The following is a 17212-nucleotide window of genomic DNA, read 5'->3' as shown; positions in this document are numbered from 1 at the left end:
TAGATTCAGGAGAATCACATCCTTTACTAATTTTTCTAATCTTTCGCTAGATATTGACCAAGTCTTTTATGCCACAAGAAAGATAAATTTTCTATTAATTGAGCTATGCTTAATTCTAACATTATGGTGCAAGATCAAAAGGTTTTTAATAAATAAACTATCGAGTTTGAATTTACAGAAATCATCAACAATAATACCATAACTCACAAATTAGAATTTCTTGAATAAACATCATTATCAAATTTAAATGAAAAACTATTAACAAAAAGTTTTGAAATAAAATCAAATTATAGGAAATTAAATAACATAAAAAATTTAAAATAAATTAAATAAAATCCACTGTCTAACATTAAACATAATGTCACAATGGTTTCAACAAAACTTTTTCCCAATTATCATAAATAAGAAATTCTTATTTGAATTTGTAGTTTAGGCCATAAGAAATTATTGCATATATTATAAACATAAACATTAATACTTAAATCAACCTATCATGTGTTAGAAAGAATTTCAATAAATAATTCGAAATAAACAAAAACCAAAAGCTTACTATTGATGCCAAAAATCTACACGCTCCGGAGTCGGTGGCGATTCCTGCAAAACAAGAGAAGTGATGACCGGCGTGGTGCCGGCCAGGTGCACTCCGACAGTCAAGTTAGTACTTGACAATATAATATCCGATAAGGATTACATATAAAATTTATGGCGTACCTTTTTAGGTTGACTGATCATTTCTTTTATAGAAGCATTGATGGTAGTAGTTGTTGAAGCGAGATTTTCCCTGATCCAAGATGATATCGTTTCCTTCTTACAGGAATGGTAACTGTCGTTACATATGGTAACCAAATATTTTTTATAATTCCATAGAGATTTTGGGGAGGATAAATCCCTTACCCTTATCTTATTTTGACTTTGAGTTGCCAATTATTTTTATCCTCATCAGTTGCCCCCCATTCTCGTGCTTGCTTGTCAAGCATCGAGAATGTGAAAGTGTTTTTTGACCGACATCTCTTTGGTAGAAATCATTCTCTTTTTAGGTTAACCCTTGTTGGGCGACCTCTTTTTGGTTGACCTCTCTTACTCCTTTAATAAGGAAGCAGATTTGCCCGAACTTCATGAGCTAAGGGAGTAGACTTTTTTAAGCTGAATGAGCTTACCTTTTAAAAAGAGAAGTATATTTACGAGTTTTACTCCGTTCGCCCCTTAAAAAGGAAAATATATTTTACGAGTTTCACTCAGCTCGCCCTTTAAAAAATGAAGTATATTTTACTAGCTTCACTCAGCTCGCCCTTTAAAAAGGGAAGTATATCTTACGAGTTGATTTTGACCTCTTTTAATACGGAGGACAACAATTACGAGCTTCATTCAGCTCGGGCCCTTATAGTACGGGGCACTTTTATATCAATCCCTTATAATACGTTCAACTCGCCCTTTAAAAAGGGAGTAGGTTCTCCAAACTTCATGAACTTATCCTTTTAATATGGAAGGTTCATCCTCGTGATTTTTGTCACCTCATCTTTTTAATAAGAGAGACTAATTTTTTGTAGTTGTATGAGCTCATCTATTTGATAAGGAAGACTGATTTTCCAGAGCTTCGTGAGCTCGTATCTTTAATAAGAGAGGCTAATTTGCTGCCCTCATTCTCAAGCTTGTCTCTCACGTGCAAGGAACACTAATGTTCTCTTTCTATTTGCAAAGTTAGCAAAGCAAAAATAGAGGAACAGTTTGAACGGATAATATATATATATATATATATATATATATATATATATATATATATATATCAGAATTGATACAACTAAGGCAAAGGCAAAAACTTATCATTGAGCATCATAGGACCAAAATCATCCATGGAGCTAGCGATTGTTCTCTAAAATAAGAGAGTGTAATCATGCTCTTTTTTTATATTTATTTTATGACTACTCACTCAAACAAAGTATAAGTTAGAGAATTTAAAATAAAATTGCAATAACAAAATCATTATGATGTGGTTTGTACCCACTTATATGATACCAAACAAAGAATTTACATTTAAGAAAATTTAGATATAAAATGATTATGACCATTCAACATTGTCCTGGACACATTTTTTTTTTTCGTGAACAGTACTCACATTTTTTTTTTTTTTTTTGTGATGGATTAATTAAGAAATTAATAAAAATCCCATCTATGATTTTTTGGATACCAACGTTAAATCTATGATTTTTTTTTTTGATGATAGTGCAGACCAAAAAATCTAACAGAATCATAAAGATTTATGTATCATGATTGCATCATGTGTGAAAATATATATACATATATAATATTGATATATATATATATATATATATATATATATATATATATAATTTTTAATAAAGATTTAATTGTAAAAATTAAGTTGGAAAACTTATCTGATTAGAGACCCATCACCACGTTGTGTCTAAAAAAGAAAACATCAAATGGAAAAACTGCTACTATTGATGTCGACCGGGAAAGATGGGGTACTCTCTTTGATTGGATTGCTTGTCTGCAACTACCAATACCATCAATTAGAAAGAGATTTCGTCCACGGCTTCTTCAGGAATTCAGTAAGTATTATGCAACCATAATAATGTGAGTAGGAGCTACTAAGAAGAAATCAAGGGCGCGTCCCAGTTGTCAACAAGAAGATGAAAAGCAATGGATCATATAAGCGTCATCCTCTATTATTCACTTATATTGATATGCTTGTGCTGTTGTCTTGTGAACAAGAGCGGGCTCACTGACTTCTTTTTGTGTGATAAATAGAATGAATTCTTTCGAGGTACGGACTAGTTGACTTGACGTGAAAGCCTGCTGCCCATGTTAGGAGGGTAGCCCAATGCATTGTCTAAAACAGTGGTGACTTATTCAATGCTTCAAGCCCTTGAGATAGAGCTCCCTCTGCCTCCAGATAATTGGTTTTAGATGGCGATGGTGATAGAGACCTGTCGGCACTGTACTTGAGCCTTTTGAGAATGGATTTATTTTTTTAGACCAATAATGAACAGAACGTCAGAGTTAGCCAATAAACACAAATATCACTAAAATATTAGGAAATTTTTTATCGTAACTTCTTTGGGGAAATATAAGGAATTTTTGGATCATAATTTCTTTACGGGACTAACACACGTTTCCCACAGACGGCGCCAACTGTTGATGCCAAAAATCTACACGCTCCGGAGTCGGTGGCGATTCCTGCAAAACAAGCGAAGTGATGACCGGCGTGGTGCCGGCCGGGTGCACTCCGACAGTCAAGTTAGTACTTGACAATATAATATCCGATAAGGATTACATATAAAATTTATGTCGTACCTTTTTAGGTTGACTGATCATTTCTTTTATAGAAGCATTGATGGTAGTAGTTATTGAAGCGAGATTCTCCCTGATCCAAGATGATATCGTTTCCTTCTTACAGGAATGGTAACTGTCGTTACATATGGTAACCAAATATTTTTTATAATTCCATAGAGATTTTGGGGAGGATAAATCCCTTACCCTTATCTTATTTTGACTTTGAGTTGCCAATTATTTTTATCCTCATCACTTACCATTCTTTTTCTAATCATTCTTTATATTTCATGTAATCTTTCTAAAAGTGTTCAATACATTAATGACATTTTTTCATTATTACATTCCTTTCTTTTAGTAGATTGACCTAAATCTTTTATAACTTCTTGAGTCATCATATGAACATAATGATTACATTGCTACTTAAGTCTTGTCTCCTCCTAAATTAACATAATGGTCAATTAAATTACTTTCAACTTGTCTTAATAATGTTAATTCTCTAAATGACCCATACTGAATAGACAAGAAATTGAGAATAAATTGAATAAGAAAATTCTCATTCACAATCATCTATAAGGTTCTCAATTTTACAGCAACATTAGTCATCTAAAAAAAAACATACACATACATGATAAGAGTACCAACAAAATTGCATAGTAATGATATAAATTAATAATTTTCGTTTTAGATATTTATCTACAATACGAAAACATTCTTCTAGTCAAAATATTCCTTAGCACTATCACTATGGGAAACAATTATTCATATAACTATAATATTAAATATGTTCGATATCTCCCAAACTTTATGGAAAATCTTTTCTCACTCACTATCTTTATCAGTAATAACAGTAGGTTTCTAAATTTAAAATGCTAAATCAATATTTAACACATCTAAATTTTGAACTCAACTTACTCATTTCATTATGAGAAGTTAGTCCTATTGAGAATCAGAACAGATGTAGCATGCGCATTAAGAGATATAATAAAACAAATATAATAAGATAAAATACTCACAACAATAATACTTTGAGTTAACAACACGTTTATATAACTCAACAATATAAATACAATGTATAACTATAGTACCCATTTGGGTGGCAACTATAAAATGCTAATAATGATGCTTATTTGTATTTATATGTATACCTTCATTGGTGATGCATTATTTAATTAAACAGATAAGTTACCTTTGGATATCCTATACCTACCTAATTAAAAAATACATGCAATCCCTTAATTTTCATTTAATCACTTGAAAATCAATTCCCTTCGGAGAATTATTTCTCATAATTAAATAAACTCAATATTCATGAATATCACAAAAAATAATAAGTTTCATAATTCATTAAATATTGCAATTATGTTTACTACTAAAATTAATATTTATCAACCATTATGGTTAGACCACTTTGGTAGTTACCAACCTTTACATAATATGAATATTAAATTAGATAATAACTAATTTATGATTAATTATGTCTACTACAAAAATTAATATTCATCAATCATTATAATTGGGTCACTTTGGTAGCTATCAATCTTCACATAATATGAATATTAAATTAGATAGAGATTAATTCATCATTAAGTTATATTTACTACTAAAATTAATATTCATCGACCATTACGGTTAGGCCACTTTGGTAGCTACTAACCTTCACATAATATGAATATTAAATTAACTAGTAACTAATTAATCATTAATTTACCCATTTAATATTATACACACATATTCATTCTGATCGATCCAAATTTAGGTAGGTTCGATCCCAGAAACTAAATGGTCCAAAAATTCAATAAAAAATATCATTTTACTTTATATACATAATAAAATATATTATTTTTATTTTCGGACTTGAAGATCATAATTGAATCAATTTAAAATTGATTCTCCAATATGTATGTATGTTTGGATATAAAATAATAATTTATTTATATGTCTAACAATATTAAATTAAATTTCTAAACTCACACATTATTCCAGAAATTTAATTTTCTACAATAAAATAAACTATTCTCCATTAATTTATTATATATGTAATTAATGATATATGATAACAAGTATATGTATAAGTTTGTACAAAAACCAGTAGTTAGCATTAAAATTCATCACCTTGATTTACACAAAAAAACAAAACTAACTATTTCAATTCCAATTGTTATTTTAGTCATGCACGGAATAAAATAAAATAAAAATAAATAAATAAATAACTCATACATATACTTCAACTATCAGACACTTTAATAAGGATAAGAAATCAATTTATAGAAATCAATTTACAGGTTCAAAAATCGATTATGCAAACCAAAATAAATTGATTAACTGATCCATCATACAAATCCATTATGCACCCACGATTCCAAAATAAATTTAATTATTTAATTTTAATTTTAATTCATATATATATTATTTATGCAAACTTTAGTGGAAAATAACGAGTTCCTAAACCATAAGCTCTGATACCATATGTAAACTTTAATAATTCGTATTAAGCCATTAATCACAAATTTACATCTATATCTTAGAACTTCATGATTTTTACATATCTATAATGCATAAATAAATGGTTATATATAAATACTTCGATTCATGATATCAAACCTTGTTGAGATTAAATCTAACGTCTAGATCCTTTAACTACGAACTAATCTGCAATTCTGATCAACAGGCAAAGGTAAAAACTGGTTCTCTCTCTTGGCCTTTTGTACACATTAAAACTTTTACGTGTTGTATCATTAATCGTACATAATTAATGGAGTATGTGCACTTTTATAAAGACAGAGAGATGACCAGTTTTCCTTTTAGCAACATAATTCTACTTTCCAACAAAATAAGGAATAAGAAAGGAAAACATTTCTCCAATAAGTAATTACCAAAAAGGTAATTATAAGTTGACCAAAAATAAATAATATTAATTAATATCTATTTACTTAGTCACTAAATAATATGTCACATGTCCAAATCACGTGGGTCACAATTAAATAAATAATGTTACAGAAATCACCACATATAATTTTCAATTTATTACTCTTAATTTTTTTTTAAATAATTAATTTTTAAAAAGATTGGTAATTTTAAAAGATAGCAGGAATTATGTAAAAGGAGGTAATAGAATAATCTACTAGAACAGTAAAACCTATAATTGATCTATATATGGGTGAATGTTGTTTAAATACCGATCCTCACCGTCATTGGAAAGTGACAGAGATAAATATATGAATTTAAAAAGCAGATGTAATGATTAGAGTAGCAGTCCTACCCGCTCCGGATCATCGTGAATTATAGACATGTTTAATTTGTAATTTTGAAAATAGTTCTTAAGCATTAAGAGAATTACAAAAAACAATTTTGAGAGAACAATAAAATAGAATTTTAAAAAAAAAAAAAAAAACATTTTTATAACTTAATTTTCAAATAAAAAATTTCAGAAAATTACTAAACAGAATTTTTTGTACAATTTTCTATTTTTAATTTTTTAAAAACAAAAAATTATTTTTAAAATTACAAACTGGTTCTATATCTTTAGAGTTCAACATTATAGTGTCAGTTGTTTATCTCTTTAACTTTTTTTGTTTCTATTTATGGTGTGAGAATGAATACAACAACAGGTGGACTTAACTCTCTCACTCTCAAATTGATATCACACTGAATTAATTTACATATATTCGTATTCATATCACACCGAATTAATTTACATATATAGAAATGTAACTGAATTTTTTTATATCTTTATAACATTAACTGTTAGGTTAGGGTAACTCAGAACATGTGTTTGTTTTGAATATTTATAGGTGACTCCACCATCTTACTTCCTCCAGAATTTTTTATTCTCACAAAAATGTACCATTATTTGTTATTTTTTCATTTCTAAATAGTACATCATGAGATATTCTAACACAAAAAAAAAAAAAAATAGATTAATTCTTCCAAACCTTTTAAATCATTTTTCAAAAAAATTCTTAGGAAGATTCTTAAACAGGTATCAAAATTGATGTACTCCTCCTTGATAGATATTTTCCGAGTCTCGGTACTTGAAACTTTTCGAATAGTGATGCTTCAATGAAGATATTAACTTCTTCTTTTTTCCCTGGCAAACAAAAACCACCATACTACAACATGGTTACAGAAAACACCCTTGACTACCTCAAGATGTGCTGAACAAAAAATTTGAACGTACATATCAAACTACTGTGTCGACCATAGCAGTCTCAGCATGTTCAATCCACTCTGTCGTAAAAGCAAGTTGTTGTTCCCACTTTAGACCCCTTAAAGAACACAGCCTTATGATCTCGAAACACAGCCTCTCCTCCTTGAGCCAGATCTTGCTTCGGAAGAACGACATCCACCACCTTCCAGGACACCATTCCAATCCAAGGGGGATTCCAAACGTTAGACAGTTCAAGCGGTGGTTGCGAAAGCCCTCCAGGAATTGTCGCATAATGGACTGGAGAGACGAAGATATTAATACTTGTTCATTGGTATTGCAATACTTAAACACAATCTCTTCATTAGCTTCAACTTCCCATAGGATTGAAGTATCCTTAAATTGCAATTTTTTTTGCTGTAACACACAAAATTTATTGGTTCTTCGCCATTACTATTTTCGACTTCTTGTCATAATATACCTTTGTAGGTTCCTCCTGTTGCTCCCTATGTATTCAAGCGTCCTTTGAAGCTATATTGTTTGACATGCTACACTAGTTACAACTACGTACTTAACTTTAGCAAATGATTGGCCGACTATATCTTTAAAGCCAAGTGTAAAAGTGTATCCTGACATGTTATTTATCTCGTTGATTGATTCTGTGAGTTGCGCGGAAGTCTAGAGGAGAGTGAAGATGTTTTACTTGTTCTTTTATTTGATTTTTACTTATTTGAATTTTTTTAAAATCAAATTAAAATCAAATTTACAAAGTAAAAATAAAGTATAAGTAAAGTAAATAAAGTTTGATAGATGACACTGAATTATTGTGCATGGAAACTCTAGTTGAAAAAAAAATTCGACCAGCCAAGATGAAAATCATAAAGACTTTCGCCGTCTCAATTGAAACAATCTACTATCTTCGAAACAAAGTACAACAGACTCTAACTCAGGCTCACACCCACATTAATCTACCAAGATCTAGTTGTTGAACAATCTAGACTTACTCTCATGACTCCGTGTCTGATTGCTATCGACTCTAGACTTACTCCTCAATTCTTGTAGAAAGGTTGTTGATAGCTCACGAACATTTCTTGTAGCTTGATCTATTATTCCTTTTCTTCAAATTTTAATTGATGAAGACAAATAGAGACCTTGTTTTTCTGAACATAATTGATTGAGTTTTCAGTATGTCTTAACTCTAATCATATTGAGAACATCACCCCAATATCAATCTCGTGTAATAGTTTGTACTCTCAAGTATATTAGAATATATAAAACAATCAAGGTGATTTTATGTAGAAAAATACTCTCAAACAATTCTTTCAATTAGAAAAATATTAATCTTCAAGCCCTAAAGATTTTGGAGAGAGAGAGTTTATATATACTTTGAGAACCCTTACAAAAGGTAAAAAAAAATAGCTTTCAAAATGGTACAAGGATTGATCTACAAATTTAGGTAAAAATATGAAACTAAAATGTTACAAAGAATTGATTTTTTGCACATTCAATAAGTGCAACTGGTTGGACGGTTGAGTGCAACCGATTCTACTTATTCTGAGAGCTTATTTTGTGCAGAAAGTGCAACTAGTTTGACTTTAAAATGCAACTGGTTAAACTTTGTTGAATGTTATTTCCAATGTCAGCTCTCATACCCAACTTTTAATCAAGTGTTCCTCACTCAAATACCTGTTCTAAATGATGTTCTCATTGATCCGAAGTATGCACTTGTTATTCCGTTTCCGACATCGAAAGTCAAAAGTAAATAGAAAATTACAAATCGATTAAATATTTTTTGACACCAAAATTTGCCAATTACAAAATTTATATATCACATATCCAACCCATTCAAGAATTTAATTCATTTAAAAAAATACAAGGGCTTTTACATCACTATACTTACTTGATGTAAGGCCATGGATCAGATTTTGATCTGAATCTCATCTAATAACTAGAATATGGATTGAATAATGAAAAAATGATGAAACATGTTGTTTGGCAATTTCACATATGTATTAGTATGGTGGATTTTCTTTTTTTGTTTTCCATGATCCAATATATAAAGAATGTCATGGTGTGCACCGAGTACCCAATATCTACTCCTCGGAAAAGTTTGTCATGGGTAGGGGGATCTACTTATGTGTGTTCCAAATCAATTCACAAACATATTTTTTCTTGAAAATTCTGCGTTTTTTCATTATCTACTCCTCCGAGAGCTAGGTATAGGTTTTGTATCTTTATATCCTTGGCGTCACTGCCCAACACTAGTGCCACAAACATGGCTCAAGTAGTAAGAAACTCCAGTACTGAAGAGATTGACAGCTTCCACCACCAACAAAAATGGAACTAGTACAATAACCGAGTCAATTCAAGACCACCACGCATATGAAGAGCGAGCTCTGGGTCCCCTCATCGACGGAGTAGTTTGGCATCACAAGCACTACTACGAAGCCAAGTCTCTGCTCAAAGACCCGGTTACAACTCGAGTCTCGACTCCATGACATGCTCCGGGTGCTCTCGACAGGTGACGGACTGAGTCAACTCAGCCGGCTCGTTGAGCTGCATGGGAAAACCCTAAGGGAGGAGAGCCACGAAGATGGCGAAACAATTACAAGAGACCAAAGCCGACTCATCCATGGGTGGTGAGTTGCCTAACACGTTGTCCGAGTTGATGAGTCAGGACCGAGTTAGATGGACACGGGCCAGCAAGAAGGCAGGACTAGAGCAGTAGTTACATATGGCGGATGATCTATGGCTGAGAACGCTCGAAGCGGTGATTGTTATTTTGACTCCAATCCAGGCCGTCCATTTTTTGAATCAAGGAAAAGAATTACAAGCCCCTTACTTTCCAAACTTGGTTTAACATCAATCAGCAAGTTCTCATGGTAGAAACACTTTTGCATAATAACATTGTTGAAACTCCATTTCAGAAGAAGATTATATGACAAAACCAAAAAACCTGGAAATAACAAACACGTCCATGCCATTTCCCCCTTCTTCCTAGAAAAAAAAAATGGAAAAAGAAAAAAGAAGTAAAAAAGAAACAAAAAAAAAAATGGGCATTACATTTTCTGGCACAAAAGAAAGAATCTGTACAACAAAGTTTGTATGGCTTGTGGAGTTGTGGGTAATGCAAGATTGCAAGAAATGCACCCTCAACCGACATGTCATGGTAATTCAGATGGCAGATACTTTCAGTTTTAAAACTCACAACAAATCTATTGAATTCTTCATTTCTCACCAAAATGACACAATTGTTGGCATCTCCAGTGCTATCTAGCCCTACTCTACATCGAGAACGAACTTCTCAACCTCAACTACAAGGCATCTGTACAACAGAGTTTGTATGGCTTGTGGAGTTGTGGGTAATCCAGAAGACCAGAAGATTGCAAGAAATGCACCCTCAACCGACATGTCATGGTAATTCAGATGGCAGATACTTTCAGTTTTAAAACTCACAACACATCTATTGAATTCTTCATTTCTCACCAAAATGACACCATTGTTGGCATCTCCAGTGCTATCTAGCCTTACTCTACATCGAGAACCAACTTCTCAACAACTACAAGGCTTGGCAAGATAAGCTTATAGGACCTATTTGCAACTATTTTTACAAATAATGGCTTAAATTTGTGCACGTTTCTTCATCTCTTAATTTTGCCAGAGCTTTCCTCTCTATCTTCCTTATCCACTCTTTGCTCACATGGAAAAGCTTCCCGATTTCCTCAAGTGACTTGCGCTGATGGTCCCTAAGTCCGAATCTTAGAACCAACACTCGCCTCTCTCTTGGATCCAGGCCTCTCAGAAGATTGTGCATGTCTTTTAGCATGTGCTGCCTCATGACAGTTTCTTCGGGGGTCATTACTGATGTATCTGGTGTAAATTCCTGCATCGGAAATGTGACACTTGCTGAACTTAAATAAACCATCTTGGTGTTTCATATGAGTGGTAATTTGAGAAAAATGCGCCTAAAAAGATAATGTTGGAGAAAAAAGAATCAGTCATACCAAAAACTTTGCACTGACATTGTCCCCCACCTTCTGATCAATTGAACCCACGACTCTCAAGCATTTGCTAGCTGATGTGATTTTAGCCAAGGACAGACCTGTGAACTTTGCGATTTCATCATCGTCTGGGTATTTCCCGTGGCTGTAGTTAAGGGTTTTTCGAGCTTTCTGTATCTGATTTATTGCCTTGCTTAACGTGAACTACATAAAAGTTCATACATAAGACTTTGCAGAAAGCAGGCTCTATTTCTCACTCATGAAATTTGAATGTAGAAATATCTCATAAAGAAGGGAAGTACATTACAGGAATTCGAATTCCTCGAGCATGCTGTGCCACCAGCGTCGACATTGATTTCCTTATCCAATACTGAACATAAGTTGAAAATTTGTATCCCCTAGTGTGGTCGAACCTTTCTGCACCTTGCAGGACACCAGACTTCCCTGCCTGTGAAATATGCCGAATATGAACATCTATATTTTGTGTGGATACAAATATTTGCATAAGAAAATACTATGGGGAACCACCAAGGGTTGTAGGCTTGTAGCTAGTGGTACTTCCTCACCTTCTAAAGTAGAAGACTGAGGGTTCAGGTCCCCATAAAAGCAGATGTGAGAGTTTCAAATAGGAATATAAAAAAATAAAAAAACTACGGGGTATACACCCACTATTTTAAATAAATACTTTCTCTAATCATTTCCGTGCAATTTTTAGCAATAATCAATTACAGATCACTGTCTAGTTAATTGATTGTCTTCAGGGGTATATATATCTCCAAAAGATAAGTGTTGCAGAAGCAAAGACCAATAAAAATACAGCTAACCCATGCCTACTAACTCCCCCTCCTCTTCAGTTCCTAATAGCTCCTAAACTGTTCCCACTCCCTTTTCCCCCATGACATTGATTATAAAATGTTCCCAACATAATGACAGAGCTGAAAATTCAAGCAGACATTTTTCTTTTTGAGTAAGTGGCAGAGACAACTTTATTACTTGACGTGTATTAACTTTTGCCAATTGCCAAAATTTCAGTGTCTCTTTTCATCCATCCTAGATCTAAAATAAAGTTATTAAACCATATGTTAGGGTCTTGAGCCCCCCACGACACCTGTTTATTTAGCAGCAAACATATTTCTAGTGAACAATGGGGGATATCTAGTCCTTCACCCACCTGAGGTGCAGGAGAGGCTCATATACTAGACATTTTGACCAGTTTACAATGGTATGGGGTGCCATTCTGGGGAAAGGGGGTGAGAGATAAAGAGGTGAAGAAGGTAAAACCAGACAGACCTCTATGAAAATGTGCTAATCAGGACTGTTTTTCTTAGTTTCTCTGAATCTTGTAATATGCAATCTTAAGATATCTGAAAATATTTTATGCATCTGAATTTTCATTATTGACACAGAGTGTAACACCTCAGAAAATGCTACCAAAAGGTGACATGCATATATGTGTTATATGGACTCTTCAAAGTAGGTGAAGTACTCATGTCAGACACATAATACTCGGACGTGGGTATGGAAAATGTGTTTGACACTTTTGGTTGGACGTGCACCTAAAAATCATATCCCATGTTATATTATTGCTTCAAAATGAGTTAAGTGTCTATATTGAACACTGTGTTACAAAAAGACATTTTGTTACCCTAGAAAATAAAATAAACTACTAAATAATACTAATATTTACCAGTGTCCATATGTCCTCCTATTTGTGAATTTGATACATCCGACATGTGGATACACACATACTTGCACCCGACACGCACACCCAAGTCCATGTAACTAGGTATGTCATATTGCTCTGAAAATATTTTTAAGCCCCAAACAATTGGCAGCCTATTTTATTAACACACTAATTCACTAATAACCAAAATTGCGTATATAATCATGATTTATTTGCAAAATTAAAGAATTACTTCAGAATGACAGCAAAAGCTTCTTTTTCCTGAAGATAGATCTGATCAACTTCAACCCCAATCATATTTCTTTTTTCCTTTTGTTTCTTAATCATTGAATTAGTCTTTTTTTTCACAGGTCAATTTGGTAAATTATTCATATTCCTTCACAGTTATGATTCAAATTGTTTTGCATTCTTTCTAGTAAATCCATGATCAATCTCTAACCCTGAATTTAAAGAAAGCTACCTCTGAATCCAGAGTCAGTCACCATAGTCAGACAGAATCCAAAGATGGAACACATGCATGACATCTAGTGTGATATCGATTGAGTAATCCATTTAATAAAACAAAAAAAGAAAAAGGAACACAAACTAACAAATAGGAACTCGTTTGACCAACCTGTATTAGATCTTCGAAGGCCACTCCCAATCCGCTGTAGTTTCTTGCAAGGTATAAAACTAAGGACCGTGAACTTTTAATAAGCTCGTCCATGCAATACCAACCAAAATGCAACTGCTGCTGCAGTTCCTTCTTGTCAACTCCAGCAGCTTCTGCCCAGCTACTCAAGCTTGCTACTTGCCCAGTTTCTTGTTCCAATATCGTTCTGATCCTTTCCAAGTCAGTAACCAACTGTGATAATATAAAGTATCACATTCAGTAACATTCTTGAAGTATGGAAAAAAGAAAAGATTTTCAATTCAAGAGAAAGTGGAGACAACCTTGACCCCTCTTGACATTTCCGCCTCATTCCTAACCATTTTCAGTCTCCTACCTTTAGATTTTGATGGTCTTCTAGAAGAAGAAACCTTAGACTTTTGAGGGTCCTTGTGAATGGTTTTTGAAGGTAATGCCAATGCTGACACGAAATTGGCCTTTTCTGATGCTCTCTCTCTTCTTGATTTTCTTTCTTCCTTTTTGCCAGAGCGAACAACAATCTTACCCAAGTGATGATCATCCACTATGCCATTCAGGCGGTGCTCGTCAACAAGCTCAGTTGGCGCGTCAGATAGGTCAAAAAAATTTGGGGTTTTGAGGGTCCTGACTAGACAGGCATGGAATAATTTTAAAGCTCCAAGCCTTTCTAATTGTATGAGAATATCATTTTCCAACCTTAACACATCTGAACTAGAAAACATCTCCTCTAAAATATTTAGATTTTTCATTAATAAACTGTAATGCGATATTTCTTTAGCTTGTAAGCTTGTAAGATATGCCAATTTATTTTCTCCAGACGGTATATGAACATGGGACCTCTTGCCAACATTTACCTGAATGACCAGAGCTAACCGTAAGTTTCCACGTGTTAAAACAGGTAAGAGCTCAACAAACTGATCTTCAAAGGTAGTGTTTTATTGAACAAAAAGTTAAAACAGTAACAAACCTTCATTCTCTCTGTTTCCAGGCAATAATTTTCTAAGGTTTGTGAAGCAGATGTACGAGTAGGTGATTCCATAAGATCATTGTATGAAGCCTCACTTTCCCAAGAAACAACAGATGGGAATGACATCTTTGCCAAGTCATAAGAAGACTCCCTGCCCCTAACTGTACCATTTAAAACTCAACGGTAAATTAATAAAATATAGCCAGTAAACTAAACAAACACAACACAGGCTAATGATAATTTTTGCGCACACAAATCCAATATATGGATTACTGAACATATGAGAATAACAAATCAGAACAGTGAAACACGGCGGAAAAGAAAAACTGACAATACATGCTACAATAAAAATATGAAGACATCATAATTCAAAAAACCAATTCAATTGGAATATTAATTAAATAGATTTTCAAACACTTACAAGAAACCACATCTAATTATATTTAAGGTGATAGGTTGAAGGTTCCAATTAGGCTGAATTGATTCGTAACCCTACCAATTTGTTGGAACTAAATTCCTCTGAATAACTCAAAACTACACCATCTCGGGTCAGATTATCGAGTTAATAGGAAATTTAAAATATTTTGCAAGAGCACAAAAACTAAAGACCTCTTGGAAATTTATGACAATGAACTAATAGTGATGAATGATCATAAAAATTCGGTGCCCACATTGGCTATGGGAACTTCACACATTTTGAGCGTCCATGTAATATAGGTAAAATGTGTGGGACTCAAAGATAACATGTAAGTAAGAGAACATGCAAAGTACAACAAGCAAATAGTGCTTATGTGGAAGTATTTGACACTTAATACTAAACATACAAATAAAAAGCATTTAATCGTGGTAGTTCAGAATGGCATTATAAGACAAACTCGACCTCCATGTAAGCCATTACCCAATGTTCTCTATATTTTTGTTACGTAGGACGCACAACATTAACTCACATTCACCCATTATCGCCTTGAGAAGGACTTGAACCCTCAATATCCCATTTGAGAGGAGGAGTCGTCACTCGAGTTAAATTCTCATTAGCCATTACTCAATGTTGGTCTCGCTGTTTAAATAAGAAAGAAAAAAAAATTTGGTCCCGCCAACATAGCATGTTGGGAGGTAGATGGGGTATGGGACTAAATCTATGCATAATTCACACAAGTAAAATGTACTCACACACTTGAAAACCAAGACTCTACTATTGAACCAAGCAATGCAGATTTCTCGACTCCGTGCAGGATTATTAGTAGGAGAATGCACCCTAATTAGATTTTTTTTCTAAACGCCCACAACTACTATTATATTTCTTGGGTCTTCTCTAATTTATACCATGTCAAAGCTCATGCAACTCTAAAGCTTCCAGCAACTATAGTAAAATCAAGTAATGCATTCAAGGAACATTTCTTTGCTTGCCATAAACTTTTTAATCTCAAATAATGTCTAGGAATCAATTTACAATCTTTCAATTAAATCATAACACATATATGTAGAATAGGAGTTTTCATATAAAAAAAAAATTAAAAAATTAAAAAATTAAAAAAATTAAAAAATAAAAAATATCAAATTAGCAACAATAATTTCTCGTGGAAAGAAAAAAATAAAGTTCTGACAGACACCCAAATCAGGATTAAAATGATTAGCACAAGCATCAGCTAGTAACATGGCAATTAATTGGACATTAATCAAAACACTATAATACATACATACACATATATATATATATATGTATATAGAGAGAGAGGGGGAGAGAGAGAGAGAGAGAGAGAATAAGATGAATTGGGAAGTGAGGAACTTACAGGAGTATGAGGAGGAAGGCCATGACGATGAATTGGTGAAGGAAGGGGAGTGAATTGCAAAACCCCATTTCAGATTTAGCCTGAAACCAGTGCCCATTAGGTTTGTTGGAGCAGAGCACAGCAAGGATAGGAACAGTGCCCATCAAATGTTCATGAAGAGGGTTGAATTTGAAAGCGCGAGAAGGTGATGATAGTTTCGCATAATTGAATACTCCATCTATATTGGTGTTGTCTGCTCTCAACCACTGGTTCCCCATCTAAGCCAAAGCCTCAACACCCCTCACTCTCACTCTATTCCCAGAAAATATCTCCTTTTTTGGGTTAGTCAAAGAAAATATCTCTTCCGACTTCCAACCAACAAAATAATAATAAAACAAAAATATGAATTCTATAATCGATTTAAAATTCATTTAGAATTTGGATAAATTTAAAGAAATCCATTTATTGGACAGTTGAATTTGAATAGAAAACCATTCTAATATCTTTATTAGTTTAATTAGAAATTCTCCCTGGTTTTTATAGAAATTTGATGTGAAATTTGAGAAAAACTATGCCTATCCTCATCGCATCTAGCATGCGTGTGAAAATTTAATTTATCTCATTACACTTTTTGTGAGCTCGATGTATAATTATTTTAAAGAATATTATATAAAAATTATATAGTCATAATTTCATACCAAAATTTATTTATAGTAAACCACACA

At 33.0% G+C, this 17212-nt stretch overlaps 1 protein-coding gene across 1 annotated transcript; it reads right to left on the bottom strand.

Moving 5' to 3' along the window:
- Nucleotides 1-10436: 10436 nt before the first annotated feature.
- On the bottom strand, nt 10437-16788 carry LOC132303744 (RNA polymerase sigma factor sigC). Its single transcript, XM_059801135.1, has 7 exons — nt 16509-16788; nt 14719-14879; nt 14057-14605; nt 13737-13967; nt 11747-11887; nt 11443-11643; nt 10437-11321 (listed from the first exon to the last, which is right to left on the bottom strand). The coding sequence occupies exons 1-7, from the start codon at nt 16603-16605 to the stop codon at nt 11046-11048; spliced, it is 1656 nt and encodes a 551-aa protein (XP_059657118.1). The 5' UTR covers nt 16606-16788; the 3' UTR covers nt 10437-11045.
- Nucleotides 16789-17212: the final 424 nt, after the last annotated feature.

The sequence above is a fragment of the Cornus florida genome, unplaced genomic scaffold (genome assembly GCF_030987335.1).
Source record: "Cornus florida cultivar Cherokee Brave unplaced genomic scaffold, ASM3098733v1 CherokeeBrave_3.0.0_Hap2_Chr04, whole genome shotgun sequence".
Classification (NCBI taxonomy): domain Eukaryota; kingdom Viridiplantae; phylum Streptophyta; class Magnoliopsida; order Cornales; family Cornaceae; genus Cornus; species Cornus florida.
This window is presented reverse-complemented; position numbering and strand designations above follow the sequence as displayed.

What these genes read in the sequence shown, in the direction of transcription:
- LOC132303744 (XM_059801135.1), bottom strand. Translation starts at nt 16,605, where the DNA reads ATGGGCACTGGTTTCAGGCTAAATCTGAAATGGGGTTTTGCAATTCAC. An exon ending in GCCTTCCTCCTCATACTCCT is followed by an intron (nt 14,880 to 16,508) that starts GTAAGTTCCTCA and finishes TAAATGGTACAG; the next exon opens with TTAGGGGCAGGGAGTCTTCT. An exon ending in AAATGTCAAGAGGGGTCAAG is followed by an intron (nt 13,968 to 14,056) that starts GTTGTCTCCACT and finishes ATATTATCACAG; the next exon opens with TTGGTTACTGACTTGGAAAG.